This window comes from Barbus barbus (genome assembly GCF_936440315.1).
Source record: "Barbus barbus genome assembly, chromosome: 33".
Lineage (NCBI taxonomy): Eukaryota > Metazoa > Chordata > Actinopteri > Cypriniformes > Cyprinidae > Barbus > Barbus barbus.
The window spans coordinates 25,390,568-25,411,969 of record NC_136761.1 but is presented as its reverse complement, the minus strand read 5'-3'; the positions used below and the strand labels follow the sequence as shown (position 1 = coordinate 25,411,969).

The 21,402-nt window shown below is 36.1% G+C and overlaps 1 protein-coding gene across 3 annotated transcripts in view; it reads left to right on the top strand.

Annotated features, from left to right (window-relative positions):
- Nucleotides 1-20,956, top strand: part of LOC306853549 (proton-coupled amino acid transporter 1-like) — a 35,193-nt gene extending 14,237 nt beyond the window's left edge. Inside the window, exons 12-13 of one of the 3 annotated variants that reach the window (XR_013782751.1) lie at nt 18,058-18,473; nt 20,544-20,956. Coding sequence is in view for 1 of the 3 variants with exons in the window: in XM_079391046.1 (XP_079247172.1) it covers nt 18,058-18,326 (269 nt within the window). In the remaining 2 variants the exon portion in view is untranslated. Of the gene's footprint in view, nt 1-18,057; nt 19,548-20,543 lie in introns of those variants that run through there. The other 2 variants (XM_079391046.1, XM_079391047.1) reach the window with 2 other exon arrangements.
- Nucleotides 20,957-21,402: the final 446 nt, after the last annotated feature.

The window sequence follows — 21,402 nt, the reverse complement described above, 5'->3', positions numbered from 1 at the left end:
CCCATGTGACAATGTCACGGGCGGCAGGGGCCGGAAGAGATGGGCCTTTCGTGTTTAAATCGCCTGAGGCAGTGTGCTTGATGATTTATTTGGCTTTTTGAGAATAGAAGTGAATGAAAATGTCATGTGACACATTAGCTGTGAAGTGTAATACATGTTTATCTCCTCACCTGAATGTTTTTTCATGCATCACCCAGTGTGATAGTATTGGATATTATTTAGCAGAATGAAGAAAACTGACTTCAGTTGACTCACCCTTAAGTTCTTCCAAACCTGTATGAGTTTCTTTCTTCTGTTGAACACAAAAGAAGATATTTTGAATATTTTTAACCAAACAGTTGACTGCAGCCATTGACTCTTATAGTATGGGGAAAAAATACTATGGAAGTCAATGGTTACCGTAAATCATTCTACGAAATGTCGTCTTTTCTGCTTTCCCTTAATATATTCGAGCCCTTTGTGACTTTTCTCTTTCATAGAAACATATCGCTCTATGCGCTGCACTTTTAATAAGAGCTAACAAATAGAAAGGAAGACGCTTGCAGTTCACAGTGAGTCAAGGTGTTCACGTTTATCTCAAATGAAATGGCAAGAATAAAAACCTTTGTTGTTATTCATTGCTTTAAGCACATAACTGAGAATGCATAACAATCCAAGGCAAGCTACCTTAAGACATTCCCTTGAAAAGGTAAAATTGTAAAAAAAAAAAAAAAAAAAAGTTTAGTTCAATCTTTCTTTTGCACCCATTTCACTGGAAGACAAGTTAGGAAGTAGGAACGTTCAATAGCAACCAGCCATTGTTATAGGTTATTACGTTATTAAAAAAAATGGAAATACTCATTTTAATCCAGCCTCAAGTAATATTTGTTTTCAAATATATATTAAATTGAACAACCAGAAGACTGAATAAACTAGCAGCCTAAAATAGTTTCACTGTGTAAAAATCAGGGTTGTGATTTAGCAGATAAATTATAGGGTGATTGTGGGTCAGCTTTCTGAATATTAATCACACGGGATGCGAGTCTCTGAGGTGAAGATGCTGTTCATCACGCTTTGCGCCCAGCAGTTACAAATGGGCATGTCCAGGAGTCAAAGCTTGTGCCGACCTCAATCTGTTGTCATTTCCTCAGAATGATACTTTGACAGAGCGCTGGACGCTCCACTAAGCATTTAGTTCAGACGGTCTTCAGCTACCAGACATGTTTAGCCATTTATCTTGCCCTCCATTTGAATGTCACTGACTTCGGGTCAAAATTGTGGAGCCAACAAATACATTCATTCTAAATACAGTTAAGTTGACAGCCCTTCCTGTCACAGCTGTCATAATGTGTACTTCTGATTTTTTTTTTTTCTCCTCTGCAAAAAAATAATTTTCTTGTGTTGTTGTGTCTTGTTTCCTTAAAACAAGTTACTTTAATTAAAACTGCATAAAATTAGTATTTTGATAGCATCATTGTCCATGTGATTTTGTTGAAACTTATAAAGAAATGGATAACAAATTATAATTTTTTTTCTACCACTCAAAAGTTTGGTGCCAGTAAGATTATTTATTTATTTTATTTTTTTTCTAGGAATCCTGAAAAATGCTTTGCAACATTGATATTAATAAGAAATGTTTCACTGAGTTGCAAAATGCTGCAGCCCGCTTCTTAATGGGGAAGAGGGAGCATATCACCCCTATTTTAGCACATCTGCATTGGCTACCAGTTAAATTTAGACTTGAGTACAAGGTTTTAACTTTTGTATTTAAAGCCTTGCATGGTCTGGCTCCAGTTTACATCTCAGACCTTATTTGACCATATTCGCCTCGGAGATCTCTTAGATCTTCCTCTGAAAATCTATTAACTGTCCCATTATCTCGCTTGAAATCTAAAGGTGATAGAGCCTTTTCTGTTTTAGCCCCTAAGCTGTGGAATTCGTTACCTCAATCTGTTAGGTTATCATCTTCCTCATCTGGATTTAAATCATCATTGAAAACGTATCTCTTTTCTCAGGCCTATTCATAGTTGTTGGATATGTTGGTCTTAGTGAGTAAATTTCTTATTCCTGTTTGTACTTGGTTTTATGTTGTTTATTGCATTTTTTTTTTTTAGCATTGTATTATGTTACTGTGAAGCACCTTGGTCAGCATTTAATGTTGTTTAAAGGTGCTATATAAATAAAAATGACCTTGACCTTGGAGTAGTGATGATGAAAACTCAGCTTTGATCACAGAAATAAATTACATTTTAAAATCTATTCAAATAGAAAATAGTCATTTTAAATTGTATATAATATTTCACAATATTACTGTTTGTATTTTTTTGATTCAATAAATGCAGCCTTGGTGAGTTGCTAAAAATCTTACAGACTCCAAACTTTTAAATGGTAGTGTACATTAAAAAAAAAAGCAGTTCAGTATTTTTTTTATTTTTTACTTTACTTACAATAAAACACAGGACATTTTAGAGCTATTCATTTGAAACTTTTCCATATGAAACATAAGTACAACAAGGATTTTTAAAGAACTTGACTTTATAGATTTAAACTAGATTTTAAAAAGGTTTTTGCTTTTTTTTTTTTTTTTTTTTTTTTTTTTTTTTTTTTTTTATAAATGCTGTTGTTTAAATGGGTCATTGAGCCATTTAGTGAGGTTTATGCCTATAATAAGAGCAACAATCAATCAATGAATTGGGGGGAAAAACAAACTTAATTCAGTATATACACTGACACCAGTATTAATATGCAAATTTTGCTGTGTTTTAAGGATGTTCAGATAATTGTACTGGAAAACAGGATAAAAGTCCCCCCCCCCCCCCCCCCACACACACAAAATTGTTACAGTTTTTTTTTAAGGTGTCCTTATCACAGAGTAATTATACATTTAAGTACTGAGTAATATTAACTAAATGTACTTACTGTATGATTAGGGTTTGGTTTAGGGTTACTTGCATGTAATTATGCATAGTGTATTGTTGTTGTTATAATAGTAAGTACATGTAACGTGCATCAAGGACACCTTAAAATAAAGTGTTACTTTCAATATATGTGCCATATATTGAACTTTCTCATTGCAACAACACCTGGATACTTCAGTCTTTGTGTTTTCTAACTTTGTCCTGATTTGCAGCGTCTCTGGAAGTTTTCAGTCCATTGGGATAGTCTCAGTGTAAGCACAGAATAAAGTACAGCGTTGTGTGTCTGCGCAGCGATTTGCATCAATATTCACTCTGTAGCATTAGTGTCTTAACGTGTTTCCTTCCTTTTCTAATTCTGAATCCAAAATCAAACACTGGAGAAAATCTGTGTTTGCTCATTGAGGGCAGACAGGATGTGGTTGGCAGTGCCTTTGTCTTGGAGATGAAGAGAGACCAAGAGTGTGTAGCGTATGACATCTGATTCAAAGATCTCCAGAGAGAAGCTAGAGGGCTTCATCTAGTGTGCAGAGCTAAGGCTCTTCTTCCTTCCCGTATGATCACAAGTGTATGCAGAATCCATCAAAGGCCAGCAGTGCCTGGGCTGTGCTTATAGTGCGGCTGCAGTAAGCATGTGTCGCAGAGAATAACGTCAGAAGACAAGAACACTGCGTTTGGCGAGAAGACTGATCCTTTAAGCTTTAAAGGGCTTCACTGCTGACTGACATATAGTTGGCATATAGAATTAGTTTATCGAGAGCTGTTTGCGCAATGACATCATATCACTTCAAAAATAGCGATTGGTTAACGAACATACACATATATATATATATATATATATATATATATATATATATATATATATATATACATATACATACAGTACATTCCCGAAAAACGTCAACATCAAAATCCAAATACGTATGTGAGAAAGTTGGCACAAGGGCTATATTTAAAGGTTGTTCACGTTTTAAAGGAATAGTTGCAAAAATTAAAATTTGCTGAGAATTTACTCACCCTCAGGCCATCCAAGATGTAGATGAGTTTGTTTCTTCATCACTTGCTCACCAATGTAGTGAATGGGTACCGTCAGAATGAGAGTCCAAACAGCTGATAAAAAACATCACAATAATCCACACCACTCCAGTCCATCAGTTAAAAAGTAAGTCGTACAGGCTTAGGAAGACATGAGAGTGAGTAAAGTATCACAGAAATTACATTTTTGGATGGACTATTCTTTTAACAATACAAAAGAATGGCAGACTTAACATTTAAATGAGAGATTCTTCAGCTTTGTAGGAAACTGTCCTAGTTTGTGGAGTTAAAACGCTGCAGAAATAGGACGTATTGCGCATTGCTTCTAATCAAACAGTTTAAAGATTTAAATGCCTTAAAGGGATATGTAGAGTATAAAATCCCAATTCACTTCTGACACACACTGATAAAGTTTATTTTGCATGTTGTATGAGTTCTTATTAATTCATGAGCCGTTGCACAGTTTGTCTGTGTTGCGATATTCTTTTTAAACCCGTTTAATTGCTTCAGTATTTCTGATAATCTCTTAAGACTCGTTTTAGACTGTCAGGAGACTGTTCCTGTCTGATCTGATGCTTTATTTTCCTCTCTGTGCTTAGTTTTTGCTGTTCAGCTTTCAGGTTTTGGTGTACAGAAAAATGAAACCGGATTAAAGATTTATTTGCCAGTTTTCAGGTTCTCATGTTGTGGTTTTATTTCAAACCAGACTTCAAAGGAAAGCATGCAATTTTACATAAATGCTTTGCAAACGCTGCTTTCCTCTTTTAAGCTCTATCATTCTTTACAATTTGATTTAATTGACATGCAAATTCAAAGGAAAAGTGTGTTTTCCATTTCAATGAGAGAAAGTGATATCAAGACCAATACTTTGAGACAATAGCTAAAGGAAGTTATCTTCTCCACTTTCACCTGAATGAGAGCAGTTGTGAAGCGTGGATTTTAAGGTAGCCAGCAGCATTTATATTGTCCATTCGTCCCTCTTAACGCTGAATAGATTGGTTCTGGCTGTGTGTATTTCAGCTGGGACTGATGTACTCTTTTCAAAGGCTAATTGACATGTCATCATGTCAGATAATTAACCTCTTAAGGTTTGTGTATTGAAACATATATTTGAGGTGCAGATGTCTTTCTTTGTATATTTGCTTCTTTTGGAGATCAGTTGTTATTAGACTTTATGGCAAATGCATGATGTTTTGACATGAAAATGTCACAATGTCTAGGCTATATTATGCTGAAGCACTCTTTCCATAAAAGAAACTTGTGAAGCAAAGTTGAGAAACAATTTTAGTAGGTTTAAAATAATTTTATCATAATATTTCAGTTATGTTAACATAGGCATTAATTTTAAATTATTTCACGAGTTATGAATTATTTCAATTATTTGTGAGTGGTGCTACCCCCCCCCCCCCCCAACCCCCCCCAAGTCAGATGGATTCTGGTTGGTTAGCATTGTTTTTTTCATATTATTTGCTTAAAGGGATAGTTCACCCAAAAATGAAAATTTGATGCTTATCTGCTTACCTCCAGGGCCTCCAAGATGTAGGTGACTTTGTTTCTTCAGTAGAACACAAAGATTTTTAACTCAAACCGTTGCAGTCTGTCAGTCATATAATGGCAGTCAATGGGACCCACGGCTTTGAGAGACAAAAAAACATACACAGACAAAACCAAATTAAACCCTGCGGCTCGTGACGATACATTGAGGTCTTATGACACAAAACAATCGGTCTGTGTAAGAAACTGAAAAGTATTTATATCATTTTTTTTACCTCTGATCCACCGCAATGTCCAACTGTCCTGAGCGCGTTCATAACATCCGGCGTGTGACGCGTCAGTATGTTCTGGCATAGGAAGCCATCTTCTTCTTCCTTGATGTTTAACGGCGGTTGGGATCCAACATGTCTTTAGACCTCAATGTATCGTCACGAGCCGCAGGGTTTAATCTGATTTTGTCTCTCAAAGCCGTGAATCCCATTGACTTCATTATATGACTGACAGACTGCAAGGATTTGAGTTAATAAAACAACACATATCAGTAAAATAATAACATTTCAGAAGCTAAAATAAGATTTTTTTAAGATGTTTTTTTTGAAGAAGTGTATAATTCTTAGCAAGGCTGCATTTATTTGACAAAATAGAGTAAAAATTGTGAATACAAATAGTTGTTTTATTGTATAAGTAGTTTTTAAGTAGTTGTTTTATACTTTCATATTTAAAATGTTTCATATTTCAATTTGATTTATTCCTGTGATGCAAAGCTGTATTTTCAGCATCATTACTGCAGTCTTCAGTGTCACATGATCCTTCAGAAATCATTCTAATATACTGATTTGTTGCTCAAGAAACATTTCATTTTAATTTTATTTATTGTTTTTAGAAACCATGACACGTTTTGTAAGGATTTGTTGTTAAATAGCATTTATTTGAAATAGAAATTGTTTGTAACATTGTCTTTACACTTTTTGACAGCATAATGAATGATTTTTGTGGAAACACTTTAAACTACAGCACAAGCAAATTCATGTTTTAATTACAAAGCTTAAAATGTACTGCATAATGGCCCCAGGTGTGACATTGCTTGAACTTTCATGTTAGAAGATCATTTATTGAATGGTCTTTTCACTGGGCCTTACAGGACATACGAGCCAGATCAAAGAAAACTAAGTAACTTTTATACTTCCTTTTCCTCAAATGGCCTTTTTCTAAAAGATTGAAACTGTCGATCAAGTTGTGCAGTTCCGAAACTAATGAGAGCTTCTCAAGGTTTTTTGATGTTGAGGCTGGGCAGGGATCATCTGAGCTGTAATTGGTGTGTCAGCAGGGACTGTGTAGTTGTATCTCTCCAGATGAATGAGCAAATAGATCTGAGCATCCCTCCACACTCCTCCGCCACCCCAGCTGTATACAGTACTTAGATGATCCCTAAAGGCCGTGGAAATGCACAGCAGGAGATGGACAAAAAAAGCAGTGCATGTTCGTCACGTCACTGCTAAGAAGTCAATCCAGTTTAAAGCTATCAGATTGAGAAGAGACCACAGCCATGATGTCCTCCATCTGTGTTCGCCAGTGTCTCAACTGAAGGATACTTGATCCGACTGCTGTTATAAAACATGCAGCAGTTAAGTGGTGGTTCTTGAAATCACGAAACCTTTTAAGAACATCAATCAATCTACAAAAACAGACATGTGTATCGTAAAGATAAGACATCATCCGTCCTCTCAAAGTCACTAAGTGAGTGAGCTCCTGCTATATTTGTAATATGTTGAGAACATTAATGTTGCATTTGGCCTGAAAAGATCTTAAAATCCCTAGTTTACCTTGTCCTTGGCTCATGATCATCACTAACCTGGTTGTGTAAAGTGTTTTTCATGTTGTTTGCTTTCAGATGAATGAGGTTTTATGAAAGTTGTTGTTGTCCTGTTCATCTGTTGTCAGCCGTATTAATGTTTTTCCTTTATTGAGGTTGAAGAAAAGAGCGCAGTGTGTAGACGTCAGATCATGCAACCAAGCTATTATGAAAGGTGTATAACACTGTTACAAAAACTATTGAGCTACAGGTGTGCTGACCTGCTGCCAGTATCCTCAGTGAAACAACCTCATAAATGAAATGCTCTACATGAGCATACTCAACCCTGTATGTGTGATACATACAGTAGACTTAAAGGACTAGTTCACCCCACGCACTCTACTCACCTCTAGATTTAAATGAGTTTGTTTCTTCATCAGAACAGATTTGGAGAAATGTAGCATTCCATCTCTTGCTTACCAGTGGATCCTCTGCAGTGAATGGGTGCCGTCAAAATGCGTGTCCAAACAGCTGATAAAAACACAAATAATAATCCACACCACTCCAGTCCATCAGTTAACATCTCGTGAAGCGAACAGCTGCATGTTTGTAAGAAACCAATCCATTGTAAGATGTTTTAACTTTAAACCATTGCTTTTACCAAAATACGATTCCATAATCAATACCACTTCAAAAACCTGTTCCAATGAAGAAACCAACTCAAATTTCTTGTTGCAGTACATTCTGGGATTGCCTTCTTTTAACGGAGACATGATAACTGAAAGGCTTTTTAGGAGTTTCTTCTGTGGAACTCAAAATAATATGGTTTGCTTAACTTGACGTGCAAAAATATAGCTTGTATAGAAAGTAATTATTAATATGTTCCCTTGTTTTAGGTAAACTGTGTTGCATTGTTTTAATGTAGTTCATGTCATTTGTGGGGCTTTGTACCAAACTGTTTTTCCAAACAATAAAATTCAGTGGGCTCCAAAACTAATTTCACTTTCACAGTATAGAAAAACATTAGTTTTTATAATAACTTCTCACCTGCGAAAAAATACAAGTAAATGACGACAGAATTTTCAGTTTTGGGTGAACTATCCCTTTAAGGAGCCTATGATTATAAGGATTTAGCCACTGAGTATGTTGCATTTGAAACTTAACTTAATGTGGTCTGAAACTGCATTTATCTGATTCATTTTAGAATGTGATTGTCAAAACACTCATGTCACATTTTGTTTCACTGTATTTGGGAGGGGATGTATAGAGCATAAATTGTTCTGGTTTGAAAACAGCAGATATGCCGAAGGCAAAACAGACAGTTAAATCCTACAACACTCTCTCATAAAGTTTAATATCCAATGTTTAAAATAACCAAGAAATTTAAGAGGTATTGTCCTGCAGCAACCAAGTGTGCCAGTGAAATGGACCGTAAAAATAAGAGATGAATAATAAAAAATGGATCATGGACATGCATAGTTGAGCTTCTATAACTGCAGACGAGACTACGTCTTTGTGTTTCCGTTATAAGGCTATTGTTATGACATTGTCAGCATGTAATTGGTGTGTCACATGCTATAAACCTGCAAAAAACAAGTTCCCTAAATGTTAAAAGGAACAAAAACAAAATCTTCTTGTATATGTCAGCAAGCAACTTGAGATGTGACATTATCGTTGCTGTTTAATCCTTACAAGCACTTGGTATGCATGTGGCAGGCACATACAAGTTACTCTTAAAATACATTCGCCATTCATACCGTGACATACATTTCCTCCTCATACATATGCCATCTGCAATACTCAGAAAAAAGCATCCTGTACAAATCATGCTATGCTAGATGATGACTAATTCACAGCAAAACAGGTCTTCGGAGTTAGAAATCCTTTGTCTTTATTGCTGTTTAAAGGCGTTGTGCATTCAAACAGCGTCGTTGGATTACGGTTAGAGCTTAGCGTTCGGAGTTGTTTAATTCTGTAAGTGTCACAGTATTGTCTTGGTTTCATTTGAGGCGAGGAAGCTGTCTGTCTTTCATTTTGTTTAAGAATCCCCTCTGCCGGAATCAAGTGCAGAAAGTTCCTCTGTTTGCTTTGCTCCCCAATGGTTCAATTCAGAATTTGTCCTGAAGAAAGCCATATAGGAATGAAGTGGGTGCGTGACACGCAGAAACGAGAAATTAATGCATTTGTACTTCCTATAAAGCCTCCATTCTCACAGTGGAGTGCCTGTTCGAAATCAGCTTCACAGGAGAGCACATCAAAGACGAGAGCAGGATTACTGTGTTTCCAAGGGTGCGAGCATGCCCGTGTGCGCTCTTAATGGAAAGTGGAATGGACAGTGCGTGAGCCCCCTCTGGTCCTGTACTTTTTCTGGGAGTGCAGCGCTACCACTGACAGCACGCTGACACATGAGCACCAGGGCATTCTGACTGCGCCGTGTTCCTCTGCTTTACCTCAGGAGCTGCTGAAATTGACCTCCCGCAGCCCCAGGGAGGCTCCAAACCTGCTTGCTTCGGTCCTGCTGAAACAAAAGGAGACACCTGAACCATGCGGCTCCAAAGGTCTCTGAAAATGCCATCCAGTAAAGCGTGAAGGTCTTCAGAACTACTTTTATGGACCCGCATGATACCTTGCTCTCTGCTCACGTGACGATCTGACCTTTAATCATTTATAGAGACTCGCTTATCGTTCCTTACATCTGACCTTTTACTGTATATATTTGTACTTAACATTTTTCACCTGGTAAGTGAGGGATAATGTACAGGGATCTATTTTAAGAACAAAAATAAATTAAGAATTTATTTTTATTATTAAATAAAGAATATATAAATTCCTAAATATAAAGTAGATAAAATATGTTGTAATATTTCACTGTAAAATAATGTTTTTTCAGAAAAATAAAATGATCTATTTTACAACTTTTTTTCAGACATTAAACCATCAAATTTTTATTTTGAGCGAAAACTGCTGGGAGCCAATAAAGTTTGACTCATGTTGATATTAAGCTGTTCTCATTGCAAGGATGTGAAGATGATTGGCGCATTCCCAGATGTGTGTTAAAACAACACAAACTCATGTGAAGCAGCATTTATTGCGAACTGAGGCACTGCAAACACAAGTGGATAATGAGCTATTCAGGTGTAAGAACAGCCCCGCGCGTGTCACTCTGAAACGCACAGCACTAACTTCAGCCTTTGCCATTTAATAATTATACTAAGCCATATCGTAATTTCAGTTGAACTGAACGGGGGGGCTTATGGCAAATGAGTGAATGGTCAGTTTAGGGACTAATTCTCACTATTAACTAAATATTGACTACGACTTTTGCCTCAAAAGCCAATATGCTAGTAATATGCATGCTAATAAGCAACTAGTTAATCGTGAGAATTGGACCCTAAACTAAAGTGTTGCCAAATAAATAATGTACATGATAAATCTGTTTGGTGGGCTTTTTTTAATCGTGAGAAGAAAGATATCATTTAATCGTGAGAAGAAAGATATCATAGGGTGATATGAAAGACGTGAAACTAGCACAGCTATATTATTATAATAATAAAGTTTAGATGTTGTTATGCAAAAATATTTGCCCATAGAATACAGCAGCTGTCCAATCAGAATCATGTATTTCAGAGAGCCTTGAAACAATTGGAAAAGGTGGAAAGTTAATTAATTAAAGGGGTCATGGATCCCCGTGTCTTGAACCAAAGGCATGGAATCACAGGGCTGTGCCTATTTCAATTTCATGTGGCTTCATTTGTTTGAGGAAAGTTTTTTTCTGATTTGGGAATGTAGGGAATAGAGTTTATAAGTCCTGAAAGTATTGGATTTGTAGCTAGATTTCAATAGCTCTGAGGATTTCTTGTTGGACGTGTGAACCATAAGACCACACAGCCTCTCGAGTCAAGGCTTTTCCACTGTTCGTTAAAGTAGCAGTAACTCAGATTAAACTGTGAGAATACTAAATACCTTACAGTATGAATTAGCCAGTTTTAAATGTTTTATATTTTTTGCATGTTGCTATGCTGTTGCTGGGGGGTTGCTTACTGCCAAAGCTTTAGATGTGGTGTAAGCCCCTGCTTTTGACTTTGAGACTTTATTTCAAACATGTCAAATAAAAGCTAATAAGCAAAACAATTTTAACATACATGTCCGAAAAGGAGTAGGAAGTAGCATACGCTTATTTAATCCTACCCTTTCCCACTCCAAATTGATAATAATCATAAATAATAATCATAATTAATTGAGAGCTATGACCTAGCAGTTGTTGCATGTGTTCCAGCAAGTTGCGCCTGGATGCTCATGCATGAGTTTAGTCCAGTCTGTTTCATCCCCTAAATCCTTCACCCTCTTTTCCTCATCATTTAGAAGTGTTCTTTTTCTACTCGCCTTACCTCATCAATAAAAATAGCAAAAAGATAAGATTCTTACATTGCAATTTAAGACAGGCATGAGCATCAGTTTTCGTCCTCACAAATGCTGGCTGCTGAGTGTATGAAGCTCATTTTGAGTATGATGATAAATACTCAGATTTACTAAACGCATTCTAATTATACATTTTTTTTTTTTTTTTCCCCAGCTTTTTCACATATGCATTGATGAGATGCTACATGCAGACCTCTCATTGTGTTCCCGGGGGATTTTTAGAGCGAAGATACAACTCCTATTTTAATTTAGAATGACATTATAGGCTCAGCTTCATTATCTCTTCTCATTCTGACCGTATGCCATAAGAGAGGCTGAAACGCACTATTTTTCAAGGCTAATACCACAGTGTTCGTGACTCTAACTGTCCTAGACATTGTAATGAGGCGCTATGTTGTTTCATCCCACCTTTTGCTGGCTCTTTTATCCCAAACAACATATTCCATGCGCTTCTGGCAGTTTAATAGTTGCTCATTTTAAAAATGCTGCTGTGAAAAAATATCTGCTATGTGACTATGTCGTCTGAGATGAACTTATTAATTTAGTATAATGGCCACTGACAACAGGCCTTCTTAATGGACTGAAAGGATTCATTTGGAACATCTCAATGGACTTGTTACTGACAATATGTATTTATGACTCTCTTTATTTTTTGCGAGAACGGGCAAAGACCTTTACATGCATTTTCCTCACACTAGAATGATCTCTTTGTGCAGCCAGACTGTAATAACGTAATGAGCAACTGTTTGTTTGCTTTTGACGCGTAGTATAGAGCAACGTGATTTATATAAATGCTGGCTGAAGTTTTTGAGGAGCACATGTTAAAATGTTATTCTGATGTCACGCGTAAACAGTGAGTCATCCAGCATCAAACTTTCATTAAACGGATGCAGGCCTGTGTTGCATCCAACAACAACTGTCTACTGTTTCTGATCTTCAGATGACAGATAGAAATGGTGAAATTTTTGAGGATATTTTGTCCATGGAGATTCATAGTGCGTTTCATGACAAATATTCATTACTGCTCAAATGCAGGCCGCCGCATCTGCCTCCTGACAATGAACCCGTGATGAGCCACTATTTATGTTTCAAACAGTCATTGTCTGACAGTCAAGAATTGTTCACAAGGGAATAATGGGTAATTTGTTGCAGCGTCTACGCTCCCCTCTGTAGTTTTGTCACAGTCCGCCTTCTAGAAATCTTCACATGGCAGAAGGGGATTTGCCCTGTGTGCCAATGTAAATTGGATTGTTATTAAATGATCTCACTTGTGTGGTCCGACTATGCCGAAACTTTCAAAGCTTGAAATAAACGAATTAGCCTGGCCATTTTCCAACTTCAACAAGAGCCGGGAATATTTTAAAAAGAGGTGTTGTTAAATGTGAAACGCTTAATGTTGTCCCTCGGTCTGACCCAGAGCTGACTTTGGTCTGCTGCTGTCTCTGAGTGCTGGGAGGTGCAGATACGCCTGTATGTCTTCTGTGTTTACAACTGTGAAATGCGTCCCCTGAGGTTCACTGCGTTTGGTAATTAAGAGACTAAGGATATGTAACATGTATATAGCCTTGAATATTGTTACCTTGAGACTGCTTTTAAGCTCTTTCCTGATCCTGTAGTGTTGTTTGCATTGTAATTGCAACAAAAAGCCAAGGATCTAGTAATGTTACCAAGGCTAATAATCTCCCGACAGGCTGTTGCTTGTTTATTGCCTCCTCTAAATGTGGTCATGAGTATGAAGGAAACATTTGGCTGCATGGGTGGAGACATCTTGAAGTATTGATATTTTTGATAATGATGTTGAAGTGAATCAATTCAGTTTTTAACTAATGCGTCAGCTAGAGATATTTTGCATTACATAAAGGCAAAGCTACACAAAACTAGACATTATAATGCGTTTATGTCCATTTAAATTAAGTTGCTTGAAGACCGATCATTTTCTGGAATAAATAAATGCCAAATTTATATTTATAAATGCTACTTTAATAGAAGAATTAATGTCTTTAAAAAATTCTTTTTTTTTTAAAGGCATTCAGTTGATCAAAAGTGACAGTAAAACACGTGCATATGTATATATTTTTTATGTATTGCTGTTATTTTGAACTTTATAAATAGACTTACATAGAGTGCAGCATTATGGCGGGTTACACATACATGGGCATTCATTTTTTACTCCGCAAGAGTAAAAGTCTCATCTGCTTATGCCACTTTATACCGTATAGCAAATGTGCTTGATATGCGCTGGATCTGATAATGAATTTCATATTGTGCTGAGCCTATAAAACCGTGCTCTGGGGTTAAATATGATTAATGGGAAATGATGTCCATTGCCAACAGCTCTTATATCCTCTGCAGTTTGACACCTTTTTCGCTTGACACTTTTTGAGTTTCTCTAAAGGTCTGAAAGTGGGCTTCTCTCATATTCTTCTATGCATAAATCAATTTGCCTCAAAGCACAGTTGTCAAAGTTGCTGTGCGTGCAAATCAAATGCTTGCTGTGCGAGAACTGCCTTTATAAAAATAGCTTAAATAAAGTGGCAGACCTCATTAATCTAGAAGTCCTTCAATTGGCAAGGCATAGCCGTTTTCCTTTCCAAGAGAAGAAATGTGCTGACTGCAGATGGGTCTTCGGTGACATGTCAAGGTGAGCCAGAGGTGAGTCGCTCAGACGTCCAGTTAATGAGCGAGAGGAACGGGCCTGTCTGATCAAATATCAGCTTTCTCTGCACTAATATCACTGCTGTTCAAAAGTTCTGGGAATTTTTTTTTTTTAAATGTTTTTCTTTTTGTTTTAAAGAACTCTCTTATGCTCATCAGCCCTGCATTTATTTGATCAAAATATTTCCGTGATCAGAAAAACTCAGTGTCACATGATCTTTCAGAAATCATTCTAATATGATGATTTGTTATCAATGATGGAAACCATTTTTGTTGCTTAATATTTTTATTCTTTGATGAATAAAAACTTAAAAGAATGGAATTTATTCAAAATAAAAATATATTCTAACAATACAAAGTCTTTACTATCACTTTTGATTAATTTAACATATCCTTGCTGAATAAAAGTAGTAATTTAAAAAATAAATAAATAACAGGAAAAATGTACTGACCCCAAACTTTTGAATGGTAGTTATATTGTTAGAGATTTCTGTTTTGAATAAATGCTTTGTTACTTTTTATTCATCAAAGAATCCTGAAAAATTATTAAAGTTTACAAAAAAAATATTAAGAAGCAAAACTGTTTCCAACGTTGATAAATCAGCATATTAGAAGGATTTCTGAAGGATCATGTGACCCTGAAGACTGGAGTAATAATGCTGAAAAACCACAGGAATAAATATTTTAAAGTATAAAGCAATTTAAAGTATTAATAATATTATCATGATCACAAATTTACAATTTTTTTCCTGTATTTTTGCTCAAATAAATGCAGCCTTGATGGGCATAATAGAAATCTTTAAAAATAATTAAAATAGTATTGACCCCAAACTTTTGAGCGTCAGTGTATTTGGTAAAGGATGGTTTAGGATGTGAAGCCAGTGTTTCAGGACTCTGGACGTGGCTGGTTGAGTGCAGAGAAACAGATGGCAGCTGTCTGCGATACAGCTCTGGCCTTGATCTCTCAAATTTGGGAAAGGACATGAATTACTAAACACTGAGCAGAGACATGAGGATGGTAGAGCTCCAGCTGTTGTCTAAAACATGCTCTGTGAAATCTTTCTGGCCGAATGATGACAGCTGTACACTAATATAGACAAGATGTCAGAGGAGCGCAAACCTCTTCAGATATATTTTCTCAATATTACTAAAGCAGATTGGCTTTGATAAATGACACATTTGAGAGTCCACAATAAAAAAAAAAAAAGTAAAAAATATTTAATTCTAGTTTAAAACTCATTCAGAGTTTTTAGATTTTTTTTTAAATATTTATGATGGTTTCATACGGTTTTGAAAACTTTTGTGCCATTTTCAATAAAAGTTTTCGTTAAGACTTTACGTGTCATTTGTTAACATTAGTTAATGTATTAACTAACATGAACAAAGCATTTATTAATGTTAGTTAATGAAAATACAGTTGTTCATTGTTAGTTCACAGTGCATTAACTAATGTTAACAAACACGACTTTTGATTTTAATAACGCATTAGTAAATGCTGAAATTAACATTAATATTAAATGCTGTAGAAGTATTAGTTCAGGTTTAGTAATGTTGTTAACTAATGATAACTAATAAACCTTGAAGTGTTACCAATTTTTCTAATTAATGACTCAAAAAATCTCTAACTTTACAATAAGGTCTCATTTGTTAGCATTAGTTAATGCATTAAGTAACATGAAGCAGCAATGTACAATATTTTTACAGCATTACTTAATCTTTGTTAATTTTAGTTAATAAAAATGTCCATGGAAACACTACATTCATGTTAACATATAAAAATGTTAATAATGTATTAGTAAGCTTTAAATTAATATTACCAAGCATTAATAAATGCTATAAAAATTGTTTGTGCAAGTAAAAATAAATATTTTCCCTACATCTTGAATTAATGGGAGCGTGTGTGTGTGTGCGCGTGTGTGTGTGTGTGTGTGAGATTATGCCAAACTATTTAAGCAATTTTTCTTTTCAAGATTTTCATATGATAACATTGTTTTTTTTATGATATCAGGACAGGTAAATTTTTCTAAGCATCTGTGGATGAACTGTAAGTGTTTTTTCATAAATTAATAGATCTGTATAAAACAATTAGCATAATGTCATTTGACCCATACAGTAATGTTTCTGTAATGGTTCTCTAATCATTCTGCAAATTGGTGTCCTCTATCATCACAGTAAGGAACGAATGAGTCACCGGCTGAGGACTCATAGACGCCTGTATGGTTTAGTTTGCTGGAAGAGCCGTGCTTAGAGGATCCATCAATTGATCCAGCACATGTCCTTAATGTGAATTTACTTTGCAATAGCTTTTAAAGCCTTGTTCTGCTCTCGGTCCCCGAGGGGAATCTGTCACCTGTGTCTGCTTTGTAATCTGCTTGGTGTTTGCCTCTCAAATCTTCAAAGTGACCTACATCTCAGCCCTCTTTGGGCTTAAAATTTGGCCTTTCAAAACAACATATTACAAAGAAGGCTGTCCGGTTCGGTTCGGTTTGGTTTCCCTCGCCAAAGTCTTCAAGAGAGCGTGGGTTGTGGCAAGGCATTCAAAAGATCAGCCTTTCAATGTCGATTTACCAGATATCTTGGTTCAAAAAGACTTGTGTGTCAAATGAGAAGAAAGTGAACAGCCAACAACCCCTACAAAATAATAATAAGTGACAGGAAGTGGGTGTGTGCTCGAATGTGTGTGTTCATGTGTGACAGACAGGAATTTGCCATGTGAACGTTTGAAGATTTAAAAGCTGCGGTGTATTCCCGCCGTGCACAGTGTGAAAAACAAAGGAACGTTTGGAGGACATCAGAGGAGGCTTGTTTGGTGGAGAACTGTGCCTTTTCATGCCCACTTCAATCCCCTTAGTGACAGATCAAGATAACTCAAGATAACCCAAAGCAGCGCGGCATGCCCACTGTCCTCTACTCTACATGAATTGCACTCATCAGCATTACGATCGGCTTCTGGCTTTTTACATTTTCCGTCTCCAGGGCTTGGCGCTTTCTTTTTCTCAAGGAGCGCATTAAGGAACTTTAGAGGTGCAGTCAAAATGTATCAAATAATGTGTTTTTCCTTAAAGGGATACAGGATATATATTTACAAGGATTTAATTTATTAAAATACAGAATTACAAGAAACATAAGCTACAAGAGTTTACTTTCAATAAAATGCCAGAAACGGTATATTCTGTAACCAAAATGCCAATAATAACCATGAAGAAAAAAATTAAAATAGTTTTCCATTAAAAATACCTAAACATTCTTTAATCAAGATACACTTACTTGAGAAGCAAAGTGACTGTTTTGTTTTCTGATTTTATTTATTTATTAATTTTTTTTGCTTAAAACAAGAAAAACAAAAAATCTGCCAATCGGGCAAAAAATAATCTTGTTTTTCCTTTGAATTAAGATAATTTTTTTCTTGTTTTAAGCAAAAACTAACAAAATTTGTATACATTTTACACAAAACAAGACTTAATATATAAGAAGTCATTTTACTTCTTAAGTAAGTCCAGTACACTAAGTAGGAAAATCTTTTTTTTTTTTTTTTTTACAATGCGTAATACAGGACTTAATTATAAACAAAGCTGAAATACACACAGACTAATTTTATGGAAAGTTTGTACTTTACTATCTCCGGATGCTCACTGTAAAACATGTTAGGGATAAAATATGCCCTCTTACAACCATCTTCAACATGGTGCAATGCAAACAGCATGAAGAGCTCAACAGCCGGAAGTGGTCATGTGTTTAACGTGATGTTCCTCTTCTGTCTCACCGCAGGTGCTCTGGCCGTGTTGATCCCAGAGCTTGACCTGGTTATTTCTCTGGTGGGCTCCGTGAGCAGCAGCGCTCTGGCCCTCATCATCCCTCCTCTGCTTCAGATCATCACCTTCCATAATGAAGACATGAAGCTGTGGGTGGTGGTCAAGGACATCAGCATCAGTCTCATTGGCTTTGTGGGCTTTGTGGCAGGGACGTACATCTCCATCCAGGAGATTGTGGCACGGAACAGCAGCAGACACAACAGCACTCACCTGCAGCTGCTGTGAACGCTGACGCAGCAACAAATGAAATGCAGACCGGCTGAATCATTTACTCACTTGCATGCTAAATTTCACTCGGGATTCCTCTTCTTTCTGAACGTCTGTAGATGGCTCATGGATTTTTTTATGTGTTTTTGTCCTTCAGTTTTTGCAGCACTAAAGTCTCTTCGTATCAAGTTTCCAAGAACTCGTTTTTACAAAATCTTTTGAGTCATACAGCCTTTTATCCCAATTTTAAGGTGAATATTAACAGAATAATATCTATATTGCTCATTTTGATGTCTTATTTACAGTGTTTCAGTGCCACAAACAGATTCCTTTCACATGCATTTAGACTTAACAGGTTCACATGTGTTGTTTACTCATTCTGAGCAGTTGCAATTGAAAAGAAGCGTCGTGAACAGCAGTTTCTGTTTGTAAGTGTGTTTTTGTATTCTTAGGGCTCTTGGTTTCAAGACAAAAAGCGAGTTATTTACTTCTGCATATTACACACAGACTCAACCTAGACTTGATTGTAAGTGTGTGGAAAATCCATTCAAAGTACAGAATGTTTGCACAATTACACAGTAATTTACCTCTCAGTCTCAACCAATCAAACGATTAGTCCGATCAGTGGTCTTTAAACACTTTTAACTGCACTGTGTCTGCCGTTCTAGTTTTTTTAAAATTGGTTTAAGCAATGTTTTATTGGTTTATTTTTATTTGTGCCATCTTACACATCAAACAGCCTTTTATATTCAACAGGTGCCGTCAGTGAGTCAACTTGCAGAGACATCTGTTGATATAACTTTTTTTCTTTCTGATTACTGCATTATCAAGCTGTAGTTTTTTCAGTATCTAAATATGGCAAGATTTCATTCCATATGTGCAGTATATAATTGTTTTAAAACAGACCAACAGAAGTGTGTTTTAACCGTATGCATGTTGAGTAGCTTTAATTTTAAAACACTTGTACTGTTGTGTTAAACACAATTTTTTTTACTGAGGTACTTGAATTTTTTTTGTTGTTGTATGAAAGTGCTATATAAATACATATACAGTGCTGCTCACTAATATTGGCACCCTTGGTAAATATGAGTAAAGGCGGCTGTGAAAATAAATCTGCATCATTTATCTTTTTAATCTTTCATTCAAAAAAAATCACAAAATTCTAAACGTTCATAGAAGTAAAACAATTTAAAGTGGGGGGGAAACTCGCATTATGAAATAAATGTTTTTCTCTAATACATGTTAGCTTGGCACCCTTAGAAATTCTTATGAGTAAAATATCTCTGAAGTATATTCCTATTCATATTTACATTTTTTTAGCACACCAGGGTGACTAGGAGCGTGAAACTGTCCAGCCATGACTTCCTGTTCCACAGGCTTATAAAAATTAAGTCCAAATTCCCTTAATCATCCATCACAAGGAGTAAAACCAAAGAATATAGTTCTGATGTGCAGAACAAAATAGAAAGTGGCTGTAAGAAAAGAGTTAAAGCATTGAAAATCCCCATTTCCACCATCAGGACAATAATTAAGATGCTGCAATCAACTAAAGATGTTAAAAATCTGCCTGGAAGAGGACGTGTGTCTATATTGTCCTGATGCACGGTGAGGAGGAGAGTTTGAATGGCCAAAGACTCTCCAAGGACCACAGCTGGAGAATTGCAGAGATTAGCTGAGTCTTCAGGTCAGAAAGCCTAAAAAAATGTATCAAACAGCCCCTACATCACATGTTTTTCAGGAGGGTTTCAAGAAAAATTCTCCTTGCTCATCCAAAAACAAACTCCAGCAAATTCAGTTGTCAGACACGACTGGAACTTCAAATGGCACTGGTTTCTATGGTCAGGTGAAACTAAAAAAGAGCTTTTGGCAGTAAACCCTCCAGATGGGTTTGGTGCAAACAGGGATAAAAAGTACCCCATGTGCACGGTTAAATATACTGCTGGATCTTTAATGTTGTGGGCCTGTTTTTCTGCTGGAGGTCCTGAACATCTTGTTCAGATGCATTGCATCATGGATTCTATCAAATATCAACAGATAAAAAATCAAAACCTGACTGCCTCTGTTAGAAATCTTATAATGACCATGTTTGGATCTTCTATAAAGACAATTCAATGAAAGGTTAGAATTTTGTAATTTTTTTTTTTTAAATGAAAGATCAAAAGGATAAACAATGCAGATTTATTTTCACAGCCAACTTTGCTCAAATTTACCAAAGGTGCCAATATTAGTGAGCAGCACTGTATGGTTGGCAGTGCCAAAGTTATTGACTGGAGAGTTTATATATATATATAATATATAATCAACTGCTGCTTTTGTAATTGCAGTGTTACTTGTTTTGGCTTTGTGACTTCATGGATTTTTGTCTTATTGTACAGATGCTGTAGGTCATTTATTCATGCTCACCTTGTTGAACACATGTTTAATACTTTAAAAAGAGATGAAATATGTAAAGGTGAGATTCTTGCATCACATTGCTCAATTTAGTACATATTACTAGTTCATTTATTTGTTGATCGTCAACATGAGAGTTTCTAGGTGCACCTGTTGAGTTGCGTCATTGTGTCTTTCTAGTTCATGTAAAACAGCAGGCCTTGAGATCTGCTATGAGCTCTGTTTGAATTAAAGAAACGATAGCCTGTCTTGATGTTACTGCCTCTTCCAGGTGTGATTCTTCTCACTTGTGTCTTTTTGTTGTAAGACAGTGTTTTCCAACCAACAGTATGCATGCTGCAAGGAAAAAGTATTTTGAAATGATGCTGAAATACTTCCTGATTTGTTTTACACAGTAACATTTGGCAGTTGTGTCTGGCTGCTAAAAGTGCTCTGGTCGCATTAGTTTTAGAAATTTTTGAGAGGGTAACCCTTTGTAAAGGTAGTGCTTGGTTTGTCGGATTATAAAGACAGAAAGGAAAGTCAAACCAGGTTTGTATCTGTGAAAAGCTCAGGTGAATTTAACACATGCAGTCATTCCTCTAGTTCTCATTGGTGGCTGTTTAGGTCAAGGTGCTTGTTTCTGACACAGGGTTTGAAATTAACACCCGCCAAACGTGGCTGTCAAATCACTAGCCAATTTGGCAGGTTACTTTTCGTAACG